The sequence below is a fragment of the Mustelus asterias genome (genome assembly GCF_964213995.1).
Source record: "Mustelus asterias chromosome X unlocalized genomic scaffold, sMusAst1.hap1.1 SUPER_X_unloc_1, whole genome shotgun sequence".
Classification (NCBI taxonomy): Eukaryota; Metazoa; Chordata; class Chondrichthyes; order Carcharhiniformes; family Triakidae; genus Mustelus; species Mustelus asterias.
The window spans coordinates 364,672-385,656 of record NW_027595346.1 but is presented as its reverse complement, the minus strand read 5'-3'; the positions used below and the strand labels follow the sequence as shown (position 1 = coordinate 385,656).

Here is a 20,985-nt window from a genome sequence, read left to right as displayed (position 1 = left end):
AGTGTGTGTGCGTGTGTGTGTATCAGTGTGTGTGCGTGTGTATCAGTGTGTGTGTATCAGTGTGTGTGTGTGTATCAGTGTGTGTGTATCAGTGTGTGTGTGGCTGTATCAGTGTGTGTGTGACTGTATCAGTGTGTGTGTGTGTATCAGTGTGTGTGTGTGTGTGCGTGTGTGTATCAGTGTGAGTGTGTGTGTATCAGTGTGAGTGAGTGTGTGTGCGTGTGTATCAGTGTGTGTGCGTGTGTGTGTATCAGTGTGTGTGCGTGTGTATCAGTGTGTGTGTGTATCAGTGTGTGAGAGTGTGTGCATGTGTGTGTTTGTGTGAGAATGTGCGTGTGTGTTTGAGTGAGTGAGTGAGTGTGTGTGTGTATCAGTGTGTGTGTGTGTGTATCAGTGTGTGTGTATCAGTGTGTGTGTGTGTATCAGTGTGTGTGTGTGTATCAGTGTGTGTGTGGCTGTATCAGTGTGTGTGTGTGTATCAGTGTGTGTGTGTGTATCAGTGTGTGTGTGTGTATCAGTGTGTGTGTGGCTGTATCAGTGTGTGTGTGACTGTATCAGTGTGTGTGTGACTGTATCAGTGTGTGTGTGTGTGTATCAGTGTGTGTGTGTGTGTGTATCAGTGTGTGTGCGTGTGTGTATCAGTGTGTGTATCAGTGTGTGTGTGTGTGTGTATCAGTGCGTGTATCAGTGTGTGTGTGTGTGTGTGCGTGTATCAGTGTGTGTGTGTGTGTATCAGTGTGTGTGCGTGTGTGTATCAGTGTGTGTATCAGTGTGTGTGTGTGTGTGTATCAGTGTGTGTATCAGTGTGTGTGCGTGTGTATCAGAGTGTGTGCGTGTGTATCAGTGTGTGTGCGTGTGTGTGTATCAGTGTGTGTGCGTGTGTATCAGTGTGTGTGCGTGTGTATCAGTGTGTGTGTATCAGTGTGTGTGTGTGTGTATCAGTGTGTGTGTGGCTGTATCAGTGTGTGTGTGACTGTATCAGTGTGTGTGTGTGTGTATCAGTGTGTGTGTGCGTGTGCGTGTGTGTATCAGTGTGAGTGTGTGTGTATCACTGTGTGTGCGTGTGTATCAGTGTGTGTGCGTGTGTGTGTATCAGTGTGTGTGCGTGTGTATCAGTGTGTGTGTGTGTGTATCAGTGTGTGTGCGTGTGTGTGTATCTGTGTGTGTATCAGTGTGTGTGTATCAGTGTGTGTGTATCAGTGTGTGTGTATCAGTGTGTGTGTATCAGTGTGTGTGTGTGTGTATCAGTGTGTGAGAGTGTGTGTATCAGTGTGTGTGTGTGTGTGTATCAGTGTGTGTGTATATGTGTGTGTGTATCAGTGTGTGAGTGTGTGTGCGTGTGTGTGTCTGTGTGCGAGTGTGTGTGTATCAGTGTGTGTGTGTGTGTGTATCAATATGTGTGTGTGTGTGTGAGTGAGTGTGTGTGTGTGTATCAGTGTGTGAGAGTGTGTGCGTGTGTGTGTCTGTGTGAGAGTGTGTGTGTATCAGTGTGTGTGTGTGTGTGTGTGTGTATCAATATGTGTGTGTGTGTGAGTGAGTGTGTGTGTATCAGTGTGTGTGTGTGTGTGTGTATCAGTGTGTGTATCAGTGTGTGTGTATATCAGTGTGTGTATCAGTGTGTGTGTATATCAGTGTGTGTATCAGTGTGTGTGTATCAGGGTGTGTGTGTATATCAGTGTGTGTATCAGTGTGTGTATCAGTGTGTGTGTGTATCAGTGTGTGTGCATGTATCAGTGCGTGTGTGTATCAGTGTGTGTGCGTACGTGTGTGTATCAGTGCGTGTGTGTATCAGTGTGTGTATCAGTGTGTGTGTCTATCAGTGTTTGTATCAGTGTGTGTGTGTATCAGTGTGTGTGTGTGTATCAGTGTGTGTGTGTATCAGTGTGTGTGTGTATCAGTGTGTGTATCAGTTTGTGTGTGTGTGTGTATCAGTGTGTGTTTCAGTGTGTGTGTGTGTATCAGTGTGTGTATCAGCGTGTGTGTGTGTGTGTATCAGTGTGTGCATCAGTGTGTGTGTGTATCGGTGTGTGTGTGTGTGTGTATCAGTGTGTGTGTGTATCAGTGTGTGTATCAGTGTGTGTGTGTATCAGTGTGTGTATCAGTGTGTGTGTGTGTATCAGTGTGTGTATCAGTGTGTGTTTCAGTGTGTGTGTGTGTGTATCAGTGTGTGTATCAGCGTGTGTGTGTATCAGTGTGTGCATCAGTTTGTGTGTGTGTATCAGTGTGTGTGTGTATCAGTGTGTGCATCAGTGTGTGTGTGTGTATCAGTGTGTGTGTGTATCAGTGTGTGTATCAGCGTGTGCGTGTGTATCAGTGTGTGTATCAGCGTGTGCGTGTGTATCAGTGTGTGCATCAGTGTGTGTGTGTGTATCAGTGTGTGTGTATCAGTGTGTGTGCATGTGTGTGTATCTGTGTGTGTGTATCAGTGTGTGTGTATCAGTGTGTGTGCATGTGTGTGTATCTGTGTGTGTGTATCAGTGTGTGTGTATCAGTGTGTGTGCACATGTATCAGTGTGTGTGTGTATCAGTGTGTGAGTGTGTATCAGTGTGTGAGAGTGTGTGTATCAGTGTGTGTGTGTGTGTATCAGTGTGTGTGTGTGTGTATCAGTGTGTGTGTATCAGTGTGTGTGTATCAGTGTGTGTGTGCGCCTGTTTCAGTGTGTGTGTATCACTGTGTGAGTGTGTGTGTGTATCAGTGTGTGAGAGTGTGTGCGTGTGTGTGTGTCTGTGTGAGAGTGTGTGTGTATCAGTGTGTGTGTGTGTGTGTGTGTGTGTGTATCAATATGTGTGTGTGTGTGAGTGAGTGTGTGTGTGGCTGTATCAGTGTGTGTGTGGCTGTATCAGTGTGTGTGTGTGTGTGTGTATATCAGTGTGTGTATCAGGGTGTGTGTGTATATCAGTGTGTATATCAGTGTGTGTATCAGTGTGTGTGTGTATCAGTGTGTGTGTGTGTGTGTGTATATCAGTGTGTGTATCAGGGTGTGTGTGTATATCAGTGTGTATATCAGTGTGTGTATCAGTGTGTGTGTGTATCAGTGTGTGTGCATGTATCAGTGTGTGTGTGTATCAGTGTGTGTGTGTATCAGGGTGTGTGTGTATATCAGTGTGTATATCAGTGTGTGTATCAGTGTGTGTATCAGTGTGTGTGTATCAGGGTGTGTGTGTATATCAGTGTGTATATCAGTGTGTGTGTGTATCAGTGTGTGTGTGTATCAGTGTGTGTGTGTATCAGTGTGTGTGCGTGCGTGTGTGTATCAGTGTGTGTATCAGTGTGTGTGTGTGTATCAGTGTGTGTATCAGTGTGTGTGTATCAGCGTGTGTGTGTATCAGTGTGTGTGCGTGCGTGTGTGTATCAGTGTGTGTATCAGTGTGTGAGTGTGTGTATCAGTGTGTGAGTGTGTGTATCAGTGTGTGTGTGTATCAGTGTGTGTGCGTGCGTGTGTGTATCAGTGTGTGTATCAGTGTGTGTATCAGTGTGTGTGTATCAGCGTGTGTGTGTATCAGTGTGTGTGTGTGTGTGTGTATATCAGTGTGTGTATCAGGGTGTGTGTGTATATCAGTGTGTATATCAGTGTGTGTATCAGTGTGTGTGTGTATCAGTGTGTGTGTGTGTGTGTATATCAGTGTGTGTATCAGGGTGTGTGTGTATATCAGTGTGTATATCAGTGTGTGTATCAGTGTGTGTGTGTATCAGTGTGTGTGCATGTATCAGTGTGTGTGTGTATCAGTGTGTGTGTGTATCAGGGTGTGTGTGTATATCAGTGTGTATATCAGTGTGTGTATCAGTGTGTGTATCAGTGTGTGTGTATCAGGGTGTGTGTGTATATCAGTGTGTATATCAGTGTGTGTGTGTATCAGTGTGTGTGTGTATCAGTGTGTGTGTGTATCAGTGTGTGTGCGTGCGTGTGTGTATCAGTGTGTGTATCAGTGTGTGTGTGTGTATCAGTGTGTGTATCAGTGTGTGTGTATCAGCGTGTGTGTGTATCAGTGTGTGTGCGTGCGTGTGTGTATCAGTGTGTGTATCAGTGTGTGAGTGTGTGTATCAGTGTGTGAGTGTGTGTATCAGTGTGTGTGTGTATCAGTGTGTGTGCGTGCGTGTGTGTATCAGTGTGTGTATCAGTGTGTGTATCAGTGTGTGTGTATCAGCGTGTGTGTGTATCAGTGTGTGTGTGTATCTGTGTGCGTATCAGTGTGTGTATCAGTGTGTGTGTGTATCAGTGTGTGCGTGTACAGTGTGTGTGTATCAGTGTGTGTGTGTATGTGTGTATCAGCGTGTGTGTGTATCAGGGTGTGTATCAGTGTGTGTGTATCTGTGTGTGTGTGTATCAGTGTGTGTATCAGCGTGTGTGTGTATCAGGGTGTGTATCAGTGTGTGTGTATCTGTGTGTGTGTGTGTGTGTGATATAGTTGCTGTGAATTGCAATGTATTGCGGTTTCCTATCAGTTTGAAGTTCTGTTAGCCCCGGGGGGACAGCTGGATGAATTGGCGAGATGCTCTTACCCGGAGGAAATCTCTGTAAATGTAGCAGTAAAGCCAATCATGGACCACCACGTTCCAGGTCCTGTAGTAATTCGCGAAGGAGGTGGAATTCCACCAATCCTGCAGCACAAAAAGCAGGGAATTACTCACCAGAGAAAGCAGCTGGTGAGGGAATGTCATCATCTCCTGATCAGAACTAACCCGACCCTCACTCCCACCCCCAAATGAATTCACTCTGAAAAAGGCAAACACCTAAAAGAAAAGTATAAATCTGGAACTTCTCAAGCCACCTAAAAACAGGACACGCTGACCACATGAGGACTCGCTACAATTAACAGCCGAGCCTAAGAAAAATGCAAATCTTTAATTACTCAATCACCTGAAACAATGGGAGGGCCCTGGACACAGGATAGCACACCACAGCTAACAAAACGGCTCTCCCTGCAAAATTTCCATACTCCCTGAATCACCTTGAACAATGGAAGGAACCCTGGCCACAGGGCAACTCATCATCACTAGCAAAAGAACACTCCCCGAAAAGGGCAACCTCTAACACCCCGGATCACTTTAAAATAACACAAAGGTCCCTGAACAAAGTGAAACTCATCATAACTAGAAAATGGGAACCTGCTTAAAAATGTAAATCGCTAACCATCCTTCTCTCTGATTCTGCCCCCAAACATGGACCATAAAATACTCACATTAATCGAAACACTATCTCCTTAAAAATTGTTTAAATTCTCAATGGATAAAAAAATATCATGATGTGGAGATGCCGGCGTTGGACTGGGGTAAACACAGTAAGAAGTTTAACAACACCAGGTTAAAGTCCAACAGGTTTATTTGGTAGCAAAAACCACACAAGCTTTCGGAGCTCTGCTCCTTCGTCAGGTGAGTGGGAATTCTGTTCACAAACAGAGCTTATAAAGACACAGACTCAATTTACATGAATAATGGTTGGAATGCGAATACTTACAACTAATCCAGTCTTTAAGAGACGAAACAATGTGAGTGGAGAGAGCATCAAGACAGGCTAAAAAGATGTGTATTGTCTCCAGACAAGACAGCCAGTGAAACTCTGTGGGAGTTACAAATAGTGTGACATGAACCCAATATCCCGGTTTAGGCCGTCCTCATGTGTGCGGAACTTGGCTATCAGTTTCTGCTCAGCGACTCTGCGCCATCATGTGTCGCGAAGGCCGCCTTGGAGAACGATTACCCGAATATCAGAGGCCGAATGCCCGTGACCGCTGAAGTGCTCCCCAACAGGAAGAGAACAGTCTTGCCTGGTGATTGTCGAGCGGTGTTCATTCATCCGTTGTCGCAGCGTCTGCATAGTTTCCCCAATGTACCATGCCTCGGGACATCCTTTCCTGCAGCGTATCAGGTAGACAACGTTGGCCGAGTTGCAAGAGTATGTACCGTGTACCTGGTGGATGGTGTTCTCACGTGAGATGATGGCATCTGTGTCGATGATCCGGCACGTCTTGCAGAAGTTGCTGTGGCAGGGTTGTGTGGTGTCATGGTCACTGTTCTCCTGAAGGCTGGGTAGTTTGCTGCGGACAATGGTCTGTTTGAGGTTGTGCGGTTGTTTGAAGGCAAGAAGTGGGGGTGTGGGGATGGCCTTGGCGAGATGTTCGTCTTCATCAATGACATGTTCAAGGCTCTGGAGGAGATGCCGTAGCTTCTCCGCTCCGGGGAAGTACTGGACAACGAAGGGTACTCTGTCCACTGTGTCCCGTGTTTGTCTTCTGAGGAGGTCGGTGCGGTTTTTCGCTGTGGCGCGTTGGAACTGTTGATCAATGAGTCGAGCGCCATATCCTGTTCTTATGAGGGCATCTTTCAGCGTCTGGAGCTGTCTGTTGCGATCCTCCTCATCCGAGCAGATCCTGTGTATACGGAGGGCTTGTCCGTAGGGGATGGCTTCTTTAACGTGTTTAGGGTGAAAGCTGGAGAAGTGGAGCATCGTGAGGTTATCCGTGGGCTTGCGGTACAGTGAGGTGCTGAGGTGACTGTCCTTAATGGAGACGCGTGTGTCCAAGAATGCAACCGATTCCGGAGAGTCGTCTATGGTGAGTCTGATGGTGGGATGGAACTTGTTGATGTCATCATAGAGTTGTTTCAGTGATTGTTCACCATGAGTCCAAAGGAAGAAAATGTCATCGATGTATCTAGTGTATAGCATCGGTTGAAGGTCCTGTGCGGTGAAGAAGTCTTGTTCGAACCTGTGCATGAAGATGTTGGCATATTGAGGTGCGAATTTGGTCCCCATGGCTGTTCCGTGTGTCTGGATGAAGAACTGGTTGTTGAAGGTGAAGATATTGTGGTCCAGGATGAAGCGGATGAGTTGTAAAATTGCATCTGGAAACTGGCAGTTGTTGGCGCTGAGCACTGAAGCCGTTGCAGCAATGCCATCGTCATGGGGGATGCTGGTGTAGAGTGCCGAGACATCCATTGTGACAAGGAGTGCTCCTGGTTCAACTGCTCCATGTGTGCCGAGTTTCTGTAGGAAGTCCGTCGTGTCGCGACAAAAGCTGGGGGTTCTTTGTACAATGGGTTTCAGGATACCCTCAACATAGCCGGAGAGGTTATGCGAGAACTCCACTCACGTTGTTTTGTTTCTTAAAGACTTGATTAGTTGTAAGTATTCGCATTCCAACCATTATTCATGTAAATTGAGTTTGTGTCTTTATATGCTCTGTTTGTGAACAGAATTCCCACTCACCTGAAGAAGGGGCTTGCAGCTCCGAAAGCTTGTGTGGCTTTTGCTACCAAATAAACCTGTTGGACTTTAACATGGCGTTGTTAAACTTCTTACTAAAAAAATATCCCCAACCTGAAACACCAACATATATGGGGCAATTTAGCATGGCCATCCACCTAACCTGCACATCTTTGGACACTAAGGGGCAATTTAGCATGGCCAATCCACCTAACCTACACATCTTTGGACACTAAGGGGCAATTTAGCACGGCCAATCCACCTAACCTACACATCTTTGGACACTAAGGGGCAATTTAGCATGGCCAATCCACCTAACCGGCACATCTTTGGATACTAAAGCACAATTTAAAATGGCCAATCCACCTAACCTGCATGGACTGTGGGAAGAAACCGGAGCACCTGGAGGAAACCCACGCAGATATGGAGAGAATGTGTAAACTCCACACAGACAGTGACTCAAGGCTGAATTGAACCCAGGTTCCTGGCGTTGTGAGGCAGCAGTGCGAACCACCGTGCCGCCAGGATCTGCTAGTAAACCGGATCTGCGGGTATTGAGGATATGCTCGTGTATCAGACCTGCTGGTATATAGAATTTGCCGGTATACATGACTTGTTGATATACATGATCTACTGGGATACCAGGCCTGCTGGTATACTGAACCTGCTGACATACAGGACTACCTGGCATACCAAATCCGCTATTATACAGGACTTCTTCATGTAGAGGGTCGACTGATATACAGGATCTGCTGGTATGCAGGTTTTCTCATATACAGAATCAATTGGTATACAGGAGCTGGTGGTATACCAGATCTAATAGTATGCAATGTTTTCATATACACAATCTAGTGATATACCAGATCTTCTGGTACACACGATTGGATTAACTGGTACACATGGTTGGTTGGTATACAGGATCTACCGGTATACAGTCTCTGCTGATATATTGGATCTAATAACGTACCAGATCTGCCTGTATACAGGGTTTTTTCATAGACAGGATCTACGGATATACCAGGTGTGCTGGTGTACAGTATCTGCCGATATACAGGACCTGCTGGTGTACCATCACTGATTCCCCCACTATCAGCATCTTGGGGGTTGCCATTGGCCAGACACTGAACAGGACCCAGCCATATAAATACTGTGGCTATCAGAGCAGGTCAGAGGCTAGGAATCTTGCGGCGAGTAACTCACCTCCTGACTCCCCAAAGCCTGTCCACCATCTACAAGGCACAAGTCAGGAGTGTGCTGGAATACTCCCCACTTGTCTGGATGGGTGCAGCTCCAACAACACTCAAGAAGCTCAACACCATCCAGGACAGGGCAGCCCCGCTTGATTGGCCCCCCATCCACAAACATTCACTCCCTCCACCACCGACGCTCAGTAGCAGCCTTGTGTACCATCTACAAGACACACTGCAGGAACTCACCGAGGCTCCTTCAACAGCACCTTGCAAACTCACGATCTCTACCATCTCGAAGGACAAGGGCAGTAGATACCTGGGAACACCACCATATGGAGGTTCCCCTCCAAGCTACTCACCATCCTGACTTGAAAATGTATCAGCCGTTCCTCCACTGTTGCTGGGTCAAAATCCTGGGACATCCTCCCTAACAGCACTGTGGGTGTACCTACACCACATGGACTGACTGACTGTCCAAAAACAATCCTGGAACTCCCTCCCTAACAGCACTGTGGGTGTACCTACACCACACAGAACCATAGAAAATTACAGCTCAGAAACAGGCCTTTTGGCCCTTCTTGTCTGTGCCGAACCATTTTATGCCTAGTCCCACTGACCTGCACTTGGACCATATCCCTCCACACCCCTCTCATCCATGAACCCGTCCAAGTTTTTCTTAAATGTTAAAAGTGACCCCGCATTTACCACTTTATCCGGCAGCTCATTCCACACTCCCACCACTCTCTGCGTGAAGAAGCCCCCCCTAATATTCCCTTTAAACTTTTCTCCTTTCACCCTTAACCCATGCCCTCTGGTTTTTTTCTCCCCTAGCCTCAGCGGAAAAAGCCTGCTTGCATTCACTCTATCTATACCCATCAAAATCTTATACATCTCTATCAAATCTCCCCTCAATCTTCTACGCTCCAGGGAATAAAGTCCCAACCTATTCAATCTCTCTCTGTAACTCAGCTTCTCAAGTCCCGGCAACATTCTTGTGAACCTTCTCTGCACTCTTTCAACCTTATTTACATCCTTCCTGTAACGAGGTGACCAAAACTGTACACAATACTCTAAATTCGGCCTCACCAATGCTTTATATAACCTTACCATAACACTCCAACTTTTATACTCAATACTCCGATTTATAAAGGCCAATGTACCAAAGGCACTCTTTACGACCCTATCCACCTGTGACGTCACTTTTAGGGAATTCTGTACCTGTATTCCCTGATCCCTCTGTTCAACTGCACTCTTCAGAGTCCTACCATTTACCCTATACGTTCTACTTTGGTTTGTCCTTCCAAAGTGCAATATCTCACACTTGTCTGCGTTAAATTCCATTTGCCATTTTTCAGCCCATTTTTCTAGTTGGTCCAAATCCCTCTGCAAGCTTTGAAAACCTTCCTCACTGTCCACTACACCTCCAATCTTTGTATCATCAGCAAATTTGCTGATCCAATTTACCACATTATCATCCAGGTCATTGATATAGATGACAAACAACAATGGACCCAACACCGATCCCTGCGGCACACCACGAGTCACAGGCCTCCACTCAGAGAGGCAATCCTCCATAACCACTCTCTGGCTTCTTCCATTGAGTAAGAAGTTTAACAACACCAGGTTAAAGTCCAACAGGTTTATTTGGTAGCAAAAGCCACACAAGCTTTCAGAGCTCCAAGCCCCTTCTTCAGGTGAGTGGGAATTCTGTTCACAAACAGGGCATATAAAGACACAGACTCAATTTACATGAATAATGGTTGGAATGCAAATACTTACAGCTAATCAAGTCTTTAAGATACAAACTTTAAGATTCTTCCATCGAGCCAATGTCTAATCCAATTTACTACCTCCCCATGTATACCTAGTGACTGAACCTTCCTAACTAACCTCCCATGAGGGAGCTTATCAAAGGCCTTGTTGAAATCCAGGTAGACAACATCCACCGCCTTCCCTTCATCCACTTTCCTGGTAACCTCCTCAAAAACTCTAATAGATTGGTCAAACACGACCTACCACGCACAAAGCCATGTTGACTCTCCCTAATAAGTCCCTGTCTATCCAAATATTTGTAGATCCTATCCCTTATCACACCTTCCAATAACCTGCCCACCACCGACGTCAAACTTACTGGCCTATAATTTCCCGGATTTCTTTTGGAACCTTTTTTAAACAACGGAACAACATGAGCCCATCCTCCAATCATCCGGCACCTCCCCCGTGAATACTGACATTTTAAATATGTCTGCCAGGGCCCCTGCAAGTTCGACACTAGCTTCCCTCAAGGTCCGTGGGAATACCCTGTCCGGTCCTGGGGATTTATCCACTCTGATTTGCCTCAAGACAGCGAGCACCTCCTCCCCTTTAATCTGTAAAGGTTCCATGACCTCCCTACCAGTTTGCCCTATTTCTGTAGACACCATGCCCGTTTCCTCAGTAAATACGGATGCAAAAAAACCATTTAGTATCTCCCCCATCTCTTTTGGTTCCATACACAGTCTACCACTCTGGTCTTCAAGAGGACCAATTTTATCCCTTACTATCCTTTTGCTCCTAACATACCTATAGAAACTCTTTGGATTTTCCTTCACTCTGTCTGCCAAAGCAACCTCATGTCTTCTTTTAGCCCTCCTGATTTCCCTCTTAAGTAGCTTCTTGCACTTTTTATACTCCTCGAGCATCTGATCTGTTCCTTGCTGCCTTTACATTTAGAAACATAGAAAAACTACAGCACAAACAGGCCCTTCGGCCCACAAGTTGTGCCGAACACATCCCTACCTTCTAGACCTACCTATAACCCTCCATCCTATTACGCTCCATGTACTCATCCAGGAGTCTCTTAAAAGACCCTATTGAGTTCGCCTCCACCACCACTGACGGCAGCCGATTCCACTCGCCCACCACCCTCTGTGTGAAAAACTTACCCCTAACATCTCTCCTGTACCTACACCCCAGCACCCTAAACCTGTGTCCTCTCGTAGCAGACATTTCCACCCTGGGAAAAAGCCTCTGAGAGTCCACCCGATCTATGCCTCTCAACATCTTATACACCTCTATTAGGTCTCCTCTCATCCTTCGTCTCTCCAAGGAGAAAAGACCGAGCTCCCTCAGCCTATCCTCATAAGGCATGCCACTCAATCCAGGCAACATCCTTGTAAATCTCCTCTGCACCCTTTCAGTCTTTTCCACATCCTTCCTATAGTGAGGCGACCAGAACTGAGCACAGTCCTCCGAGTGGGGTCTGACGAGGGTCTTATATAGCTGCATCATTATCCCCAGACTCCTAAACTCAATCCCTTGATTGATAAAGGCCAGCACAACATACGCCGCCTTAACCACCTCCTCCACCTGCGGGGCCGATTTTAGAGTCCTATGGACCCGGACCCCAAGGTCCTTCTGATCCTCTACAGTACTAAGAGTCTTTCCCTTTATATTGTACTCCTTCATCCCATTTGATCTACCAAAATGGATCACGATGCATTTATCTGGGTTGAAGTCCATCTGCCACTTGTCCGCCCAGTCTTGCATCCTATCTATGTCCCTCTGTAACTTCTGACATCCCTCCAGACTATCCACAACCCCACCAACCTTCGTGTCGTCGGCAAACTTACCAACCCATCCCTCCGCTTCCTCATCCAGGTCATTTATGAAAATGCCAAACAGCAAGGGTCCCAGAACAGATCCCTGGGGCACGCCACTGGTGACCGACCTCCATTTAGATAAAGACCCATCTATACCCACTCTCTGCCTCCTTTGGGCAAGCACAGTAAGAAGTCTCACAACACCAGGTTAAAGTCCAACAGGTTTATTTGGTAGCAAATACCATAAGCTTTCGGAGCACTGCTCCTTCGTCAGATGGATATCCACTCCATCTGACGAAGGAGCAGTGCTCCGAAAGCTTATGGTATTTGCTACCAAATAAACCTGTTGGACTTTAACCTGGTGTTGTGAGACTTCTTACTGTGCTTACCCCAGTCCAAAGCCGGCATCTCCACATCCTTTGGGCAAGCCAGTTCTGGATCCATCGGGCAGCAGCCCCTTGAATCCCATGCCCTCTCACTATTTCTAGAAGCCTTGCATGGGGGACCTTATCGAACGCCTTGCTAAAATCCATATAAACCACATCCACCGCCTTCCCTTCGTCAATGTGTTTAGTCACATTTTCGAAGAACTCCACCAGGCTCGTAAGGCACAATCTGCCCTTGACAAAGCCATGCTGAGCATTCTTGAGCATACTAAACCTCTCTAAATGCTCATATATCCTGTCCCTCAGGATCTTCTCCATCAGTTTACCAACCACTGAGGTTAGACTCACCGGTCGGTAATTACCTGGGCTAACCCTATTCCCCTTCTTGAAAATAGGAACCACATCTGCAATCCTCCAATCCTCCGGCACCTCTCCCGTCTCCATCGACGACGCAAAGATCATCGCCAGTGGCTCTGCAATCTCTTCCCTCGCCTCCCACAGGAACCTGGGGTATATCCCATCCGGACCCGGCGACTTATCATTTCATACAACTCTCTCTTCCTCTTAATCAGTGTTACAATCTCCCTCGAGAACCAAGGTTCCTTATTCCTATTTACTTTGCCTTTAATCCTGACAGGAACATACAAACTCTGCACTCTCAAAATTTCTCCTTTGAAGGCCTCCCACTTTCCATTTACATCCTTACCAGAGAACAGCCTGTGCCAATCCACACTTCCCAGATCCCTTCTCATTTCATCAAATTTGGCCTTTTTCCAGTTCAGAACTTCAACCCGAGGACCAGATCTATCCTTATCCATGATCATGGACTGACTGATGACCAATAACAATCGTGGAACTTCCTCCCTAACAGCACTGTGGGTGTACCTACACCACATGGACTGACTGATGACCAATAACAATCCTGGAACTTCCTCCCTAACAGCACTGTGGATGTACCTACAACACATGGACTGACTGATGTCCAATAACAATCCTGGAACTCCCTCCGTAACAGCACTGTGGGTGTACCTACACCACATGGACTGACTGATGTCCAATAGCAGTTCTGGAACTCCCTCCCTCCATGTGGTGTAGGTACACCCACACTCCTCTGCTAAAGGCACTCACTGAACCAGGGGCAGCGTGGATATAACCCCCGGATTCTCTCCTGCACTTTCTCCCCACCCATCTCCCCTGATCTTTATCATCCATGTTCCTGATTGTCAATCAGATGTATTTCCTCAATGATGGACACTGCCCTCGGTCACCTGATTCAGCTGCCATTTTGTGTTTTTTAGCCCCTTACCTTGTAGAACATTCTGTCTGCAAAACGTAGCATCTCAGCGAAGGCGTTCAGCCAGCAATGGAGGAAAGCAAAGAAGGTGAGGAGCAGCAGGAAGGTACCTGGAGGAGAGATCAGATCAGGCATCAGCCCGGCTATTCAGCCAGAGTCTCCGAACTCCAAAATTAAATTCAACTAAAGCAGACCCAACATTCCCCACTCCCCCCATCCCCTGCCTTTGCAAAAGTGTTGACATCTGGCTTTAGTCTAGTGGCCCCCACTCTGGTATCCCAGTCAGCTATTCAACCACCTGGGGCATCACAGCAGGCTCAATGGGGGATGGAGGGGGGGGGTTTGCCAATAGAGACAGGATTTCACCTTCTGAACCCAATTTTGACATCCCCTCTCATACCCCAGCTGAGACTGCCTCTGGCAGTACCTCCAGGTGTTGGATCTGTGGGGCTCAATTCTGCACCGGGCTGGGAATTTACCCCATTCCCCTCTCACCTTCAAACGTTTTAGGAATGTGCTGGCCTATCTCCTGTGGCGGTGCTCACAGCTAGTCTCAGGCCTGGTGCAATCCTGAACATGGTAGCACTGACCCAGTGGCGTACTGAGGCGGCCCCCTCAAGGTAGGGGCTGTCTCTGTCTCGGGATATGAAGTCGAGGCCTATTCTGCCCTCTCGAGTGGAAATAAAAGATCCCATGGCCACTATTACAAAAAACGAGCAGGGGAGGCTTCCCCCTGGTGTCCTGGACAATATTAATCCCTCAATCACCATGACCAAAACAGCTGATCTGGTCATTCCCACATCGCTGATGTGGGATTCTGCTGTGTACAGATTGGGTGCCACACTTCCAACATCACAACACTTCAAAAAGAGCTTCAGAGGCTGCGAAGCACGTTGAGATGCCCCACGGTTGTGAAAGGCACTATGGAAATGCAAATCTTTCTTTTTCAAAATACGGCAAACTGATGGAAGCGATATGTCACATGACTCACGAGGTCAAAGGTGACCCACTTTATTGCTGCTGGAAAGCATAGGCCTCAGGCTGGAGTACTTTACTACTTCACCAAAACCTGCTTAAGATACCAGAACTATTATGGGGGTCAAGTTATATATTTGGGGCGTTAGTGTGGTTTAAGAGAACAATCATGTGGTCACACCGCGACGCCATTGGGTATTCCTCAGGCTTTGTGGTCAGACTAGATCTTACTCCTGTACTGTGAACATCTCTGCAAGAAACCTGTTTGCTGTTTCAGTTTAAAACCCTCATGTGGCACCTCTCTGCTATCTGTTATCACGTCTCACAGCACCAATACTTTATCTACCACTGAGCAGAAACTGAACTGGACCCAGCCATACGAACACTGTGGCTATAGGAGCAGAGTAAGAAGTCTAACAACACCAGGTTAAAGTCCAACAGGTTTATTTGGTAGCAAAAGCCACTAGCTTTCGGAACAGGCTGTTCCTTGGTCAGGTGGGTGGGAGTTCTGATCACAAACAGGGCACAAAGACACAAACTCAATTTACATGAATAATGATTGGAATGTGAGTCTTCACAGGTAATCAAGTCTTAAAGGTACAGACAATGTGAATGGAGAGAGCATGAGGCACCGGTTAAAAAGATGTGTATTGTTTCCAGAAAGGAAAGTTAGTGAGATTTTGCAAGTTCAGACAAGTCATGGGGATGACTGACAGTGTGACATGAGCCCAAGATCCCGGTTTAGACCGTCCTCATGTGTGCGGAACTTGGCTATCAGTTTCTGCTCAGCGATTCTCTGCTGTCGTGTGTCGTGAAGGCCGCCTTGGAGAGCATTTACCCGGAGATCAGAGGCTGAATGCCCGTGACCGCTGAAGTGCTCCCCCACAGGAAGAGAACAGTCTTGCCTGGTGATTGTCGAGTGGTGTTCATTCATCCGTTGTCGCAGCGTCTGCATGGTTTCCCCAATGTACCATGCCTCGGGACATCCTTTCCTGCAGCGTATCAGGTAGACAACGTTGGCCGAGTTGCAAGAGTATGTACCGTGTACCTGGTAAATGGTGTTCTCACGTGAGATGATGGCATCCGTGTCGATGATCCGGCACGTCTTGCAGAGGTTGGTGTGGCAGGGTTGTGTGGTGTTGTGGTCGCTGTTCTCCTGAAGGCTGGGTAGTTTTCGTCTTCATATGAAGACGAACATCTCGCCAAGGCCATCCCCACACCCCCACTTCTTGTCTTCAAACAACCGCACAACCTCAAACAGACCATTGTCCGCAGCAAACTACCCAGCCTTCAGGAAAACAGTGACCACGACACCACACAACCCTGCCACAGCAACCTCTGCAAGACGTGCCGGATCATCGACACGGATGCCACCATCTCACGTGAGAACACCATCTACCAGGTACACGGTACATACTCTTGCAACTCGGCCAACGTTGTCTACCTGATACGCTGCAGGAAAGGATGTCCCGAGGCATGGTACATTGGGGAAACCATGCAGACGCTACGACAACGGATGAATGAACACCGCTCGACAATCACCAGGCAAGACTGTTCTCTTCCTGTGGGGGGAGCACTTCAGCGGTCACGGGCATTCAGCCTCTGATCTCCGGGTAAGTGTTCTCCAAGGCGGCCTTCACGACACACGACAGCGGAGAGTCGCTGAGCAGAAACTGATAGCCAAGTTCCGCACACATGAGGACGGCCTCAACCGGGATCTTGGGCTCACTAACTGTCAGTAACCCCCATGACTTGCCTGGACTTGCAAAATCTCACTGGCTGTCCTGTCTGGAGACAATACACATCTCTTTAACCTGTGCTTAATGCTCCCTCCACTCACATTGTCTGTACCTTTAAGACTTGATTACCTGTAAAGACTCACATTCCAATCATTATTCATGTAAATTGAGTTTGTGTCTTTGTGCCCTGTTTATCATCAGAACTCCCACCCACCTGACCAAGGAACAGCCTGTTCCGAAAGCTAGTGGCTTTTGAACAAAGAACAAAGAACAATACAGCACACGAACAGGCCCTTCGGCACTCCAAGCCCACGCCGCTCCCTGGTCCAAACTAGACCATTCTTTTGTATTCCTCCATTCCCACTCCGTTCATATGGCTGTCTAGATAAGTCTTAAACGTTCCCAGTGTGTCCGCCTCCACCACCTTGCCCGGCAGCGCATTCCAGGCTCCCACCACTCTCTGTAAAATATGTCCGTCTGATATCTGTGTTAAACCTCCCCCCCTTCACCTTGAACCTATGACCCCTCGTGAACGTCACCACCGACCTGGGGAAAAGCTTCCCACCGTTCACCCTATCTATGCCTTTCATAATTTTATACACCTCTATTAAGTCTCCCCTCATCCTCCGTCTTTCCAGGGAGAACAACCCCAGTTTACCCAATCTCTCCTCATAACTAAGCCCCTCCATACCAGGTAACATCCTGGTAAACCTCCTCTGAACTCTCTCCAAAGCCGCCACGTCCTTCTGGTAGTGTGGCGACCAGAACTGGACGCAGTATTCCAGATGCGGCCGAACCAACGTTCTATACATCTGCAACATCAGACCCCAACTTTTATACTCTATGCCCCGTCCTATAAAGGCAAGCATGCCATATGCCTTCTTCACCACCTTCTCCACCTGTGACGTCACTTTCAAGGATCTGTGGACTTGCACACCCAGGTCCCTCTGCGTATCTACACCCTTTATGGTTCTGCCATTTATCATATAGCTCCCCCCTACATTATTTCTACCAAAATGCATCACTTCGCATTTATCAGGATTGAACTCCATCTGCCATTTCTTTGCCCAAATTTCCAGCCTATCTATATCCTCCTGTAGCCTCTGACAATGCTCCTCACTATCTGCTACCAAATAAACCGGTTGGACTTTAACCTGGTGTTGTTAGACTTCTTACTGTGTTTACCCCAGTCCAACACCGGCATCTCCACATCATGGCTACAGGAGCAGGTCAGAGGCTGGGAATAGTGTGGTGAGTAACTCACCTCCTGACTGCCCAAAGCCTGTCAACCATCTACAAGTCACAAGTCAGGAGTGTGCTGGAATACTCCCCACTTGCCTGGATGGTGCAGCTCCAACAACACTCAAGAAGCTCAACACCATCCAGGACAAAGCAGCCCCGCTTTATTGGCACCCCATCCACAAACATTCACTCCCTCCACCACCGACGCTCAGTAGCAGCAGTGTGTGCGATCTACAAGATGCACTGCAGGAACTCACCAAAGTTCCTTCGGCAGCACCTTCCAAACCCACGACCACTTCTATCTAGAAGGACAAAGGCAGCAGATACCTGGGAAGACCACCACTTGCAAGTTCCCCTCCAAGCCACTCACCATCCTGACAAGGAAATATATCGCCGTTCCTTCGCTGTCGCTGGAATCCTGGAACTTATTTCACCCATAAAACTCCTTATTTTCAAGTGATTTATCTTCTAAAATGTTCTATCGCCCATGATGCCTTATTTGACAACATCTAGAACATAGAACATTACAGTGCAGTACAGGCCCTTCGGCCCTCGATGTTGTGCCGACCAATGGAACCAATCTAAAGCCCCTCTAATCTACACTATTCCAATATCATCCATATGTTTATCCAATAACCATTTGAATGCTCTTAATGTTGACGAGTGTAACTCCCTGTACCCAGGGCCTTCAGGATTTGAGTCTGTCTATGGAGTTCTGATGAGTTCCTCAATTCTAGTAACCCAGGCAGGTGCACACGCCACCTGGCACATCTGCAGTGCCTACCTACCCCACCGTGCCACACACTAGGAAAGAGTGCCAAGTTCAGGAGCAAGTATGGGGGGGTGCCCCACCCAAGAACATTAATAAACCAGAACGTAGGCCAGAACTCTACCACCTCACCCACCCAAAGCCGGAGCAGCCGAGGGTCCGGCAATGGAAATCCCCGTTGACCTCGGGCAGGAATTTCCGGGCTTGCCCGAGCGAGGCTGCAAAATCCCGCCCATTGTCTCCCTGTTATAAGAGGACATTGAGAACAGCAATACAAAGAAAGGTTTGTTTTATAGACTGGCACTGAACACATCATAATGCTCTACAGCCAATGAAGTACTTTCCTGCAGTATAGTCAGTGTTGTCATGTAGGAAATGGCATCCAATCTGCGCACAGCAAGATCCCACAAAGAGGAGAGTGATTGCGAGCTGGGAAGCTGTTTTATGATAATGGTTGAGGGATAAGTATTGGCCGGAACTCTGGGTAGGACTCCCCACTACTCTTCTTCCAAAGTAAAGTAAAGTTTAGAGTAAAGTTTATTTATTAGTGTCACAAGTAAGGCTTATGTAAGGGACTGAGGAACATTTGTGGGGAAGACATTTACCAGTGTTCTTTGTCCCTTGTGGGCTTCAGTGTCCTGTTTGCCGGGTGGGTGCTGTGAACAGGATGCTGTTGGTTGAGTGATGTGGGCTGGGCCAATGGGATTGTTCTGGGGGCGGGAAGAAAAAAAGGTGCCAGGAAGTGAAGCAGCTGCAGAGCTGAGGAGGGAGTGTGCAGAAGAGGGACAGCCACGTTTTTTGAAGAGAAGCTTTTCAGAGGCAGTAAAAACTCAGTTCGAAGTGAATCTTTCTCAGGTAGAACTGCTTGGTTTTTCATGACTGCCGAGGAGGACAGCCTTCAGCGCACTGGATCTGCGTTACGACACAGATAGCTCGCGGCACCTCTGCCTCGTGTGCTTGCTCCATCATCTTCCCTCTCGTAGACCCGTCTGGACTGTGTGTGTGTCAGGGTTAAGTGAGTACTATCAGACAGGAACGGTAACAGAATGTGGTTTCCTTCAGATGTGTACCAACGGATGGGCCCCAACGTTTAAAATTCAAAGTGCTTGGTGATATTCTGAACATTTCTCAGGTTGAAACTGTTAATTGGAAAATCTTCAGTTGGGATTCTTTACTTGTTTATATCTGCTAATTATATTTGTTATTAAATTTTTTTGTTATTCTGTTCCAAACCTTTTCTCATGATAAGGTTTATCTCAATAACATTTTTGGAGGCACCGCGCTAAACATACTCAAATCCTTTCCATGCAAGCCTGTACTGGCATTTATGGGTAAACAGGAAATTTATCCAGCTCAACATCAACTGCTAGGAATTCAGGATCCTGTAAATCGAACAGTTAAATAGTAGCCCCATCTAGTGATCAGCAGGGGGTTACACTTACATTAACACTGCAATGATGTTACTGTGAAATTCCCCTAGTCGCCACAGTCCAGCGCCTGTTCAGGTCAATCCACCTAACCAGTATGTCTTTTGGACTGTGGGAGGAAACCAGAACACCTGGAGGAAACCCACGCAGACACGGGGAGAATGTGCAAACTCCACACAGGCAGTGACCTGAGCCGGTAATCAAACTCAGGTCCCTGGCGCTGTGAGGCAGCAGTGCTAACCACTGTGCCACCGGAGTTTCTGTCATCATTCCAGCATTCTCCAGCCTTCTCTCCCCACAATATTGCTGCCTTGTCATTCACATTGAGAAAGATAGATGTTCTCTTCCTCCTTGTTCCAGATTAGGGGAACACGCGGAGCAGGAGAATTCGGAATAATGGGAAACTCCTCTCACTGGCAGCTCCTGGTGTCCCACAGGATTTGTGTTGCAGCCCCAATTTACCAGGACGTTGCCTGGTTTGGAGGATATGGACTATGAAGAAAGGTTGAACAAACTTGGATTGTCTTAATTGGAGCGTCGGAGGATGCGGGGGGACCTGATAGAGGTTTACAAGATTATGACAGGCTTGGATAGACTAGATGGTCTTTTTTTCCCAGGGTCGAAGGTTCAATTACTCAGGGGCATCAGTTAAAAGTGGAAGGGGGAAGTTTTTCACACACAGGGCGGTGAATGCCTGGAACGTGCTGCCAGAGGAGCTGGTGGAAGGAGATTCTGGATAGATACATGGATAGGCAGGGAATAGAGGGATATGGACCATGTAGAGGCAAGAAAATATTAGATTAGAGGCATCTGTGTCGGCACAGACTTGGTGGGCCGAAGGGCCTGTTCCTATGCTGTACTGTTCTTTGTTGTTGTTGTTCTTTGTCAGTGAGTTGATTAATGACTTCAATCCTGGGATAGAAAAGCACAGTGATCCACTGACTGAGATAATTAGTATTATGTGCAGTTTAGTTTGAATTGTGAAATGACTGAGAGATATTGACAGATTGAAGTGAATGGATAAACTGGCCAATGGATTTCAACATAGGACAATGTGAGGTCATCCACTTTGGTCCTAAACAGGATGGAACAGCATCTTTCGAAACGGTGAGAAACTAGAAACATTGGAGGAACAGAGAGATTTCGGGGCCCGGGTATAGCGATTATTTCACAGTGTGAC

At 47.3% G+C, this 20,985-nt stretch overlaps 1 protein-coding gene across 1 annotated transcript in view; it reads right to left on the bottom strand.

Annotated features, from left to right (window-relative positions):
- LOC144491327 (sterol O-acyltransferase 1-like) overlaps positions 1-20,985 on the bottom strand; it is a 383,813-nt gene that overhangs the window by 9,850 nt on the left and 352,978 nt on the right. Inside the window, exons 8-9 of the mRNA XM_078208990.1 lie at positions 13,666-13,763; positions 4,502-4,600 (exon numbers count right to left, since the gene is read on the bottom strand). Of these exons, the coding sequence (XP_078065116.1) occupies positions 4,502-4,600; positions 13,666-13,763 (197 nt within the window). The remainder of the gene's footprint in view (positions 1-4,501; positions 4,601-13,665; positions 13,764-20,985) is intronic.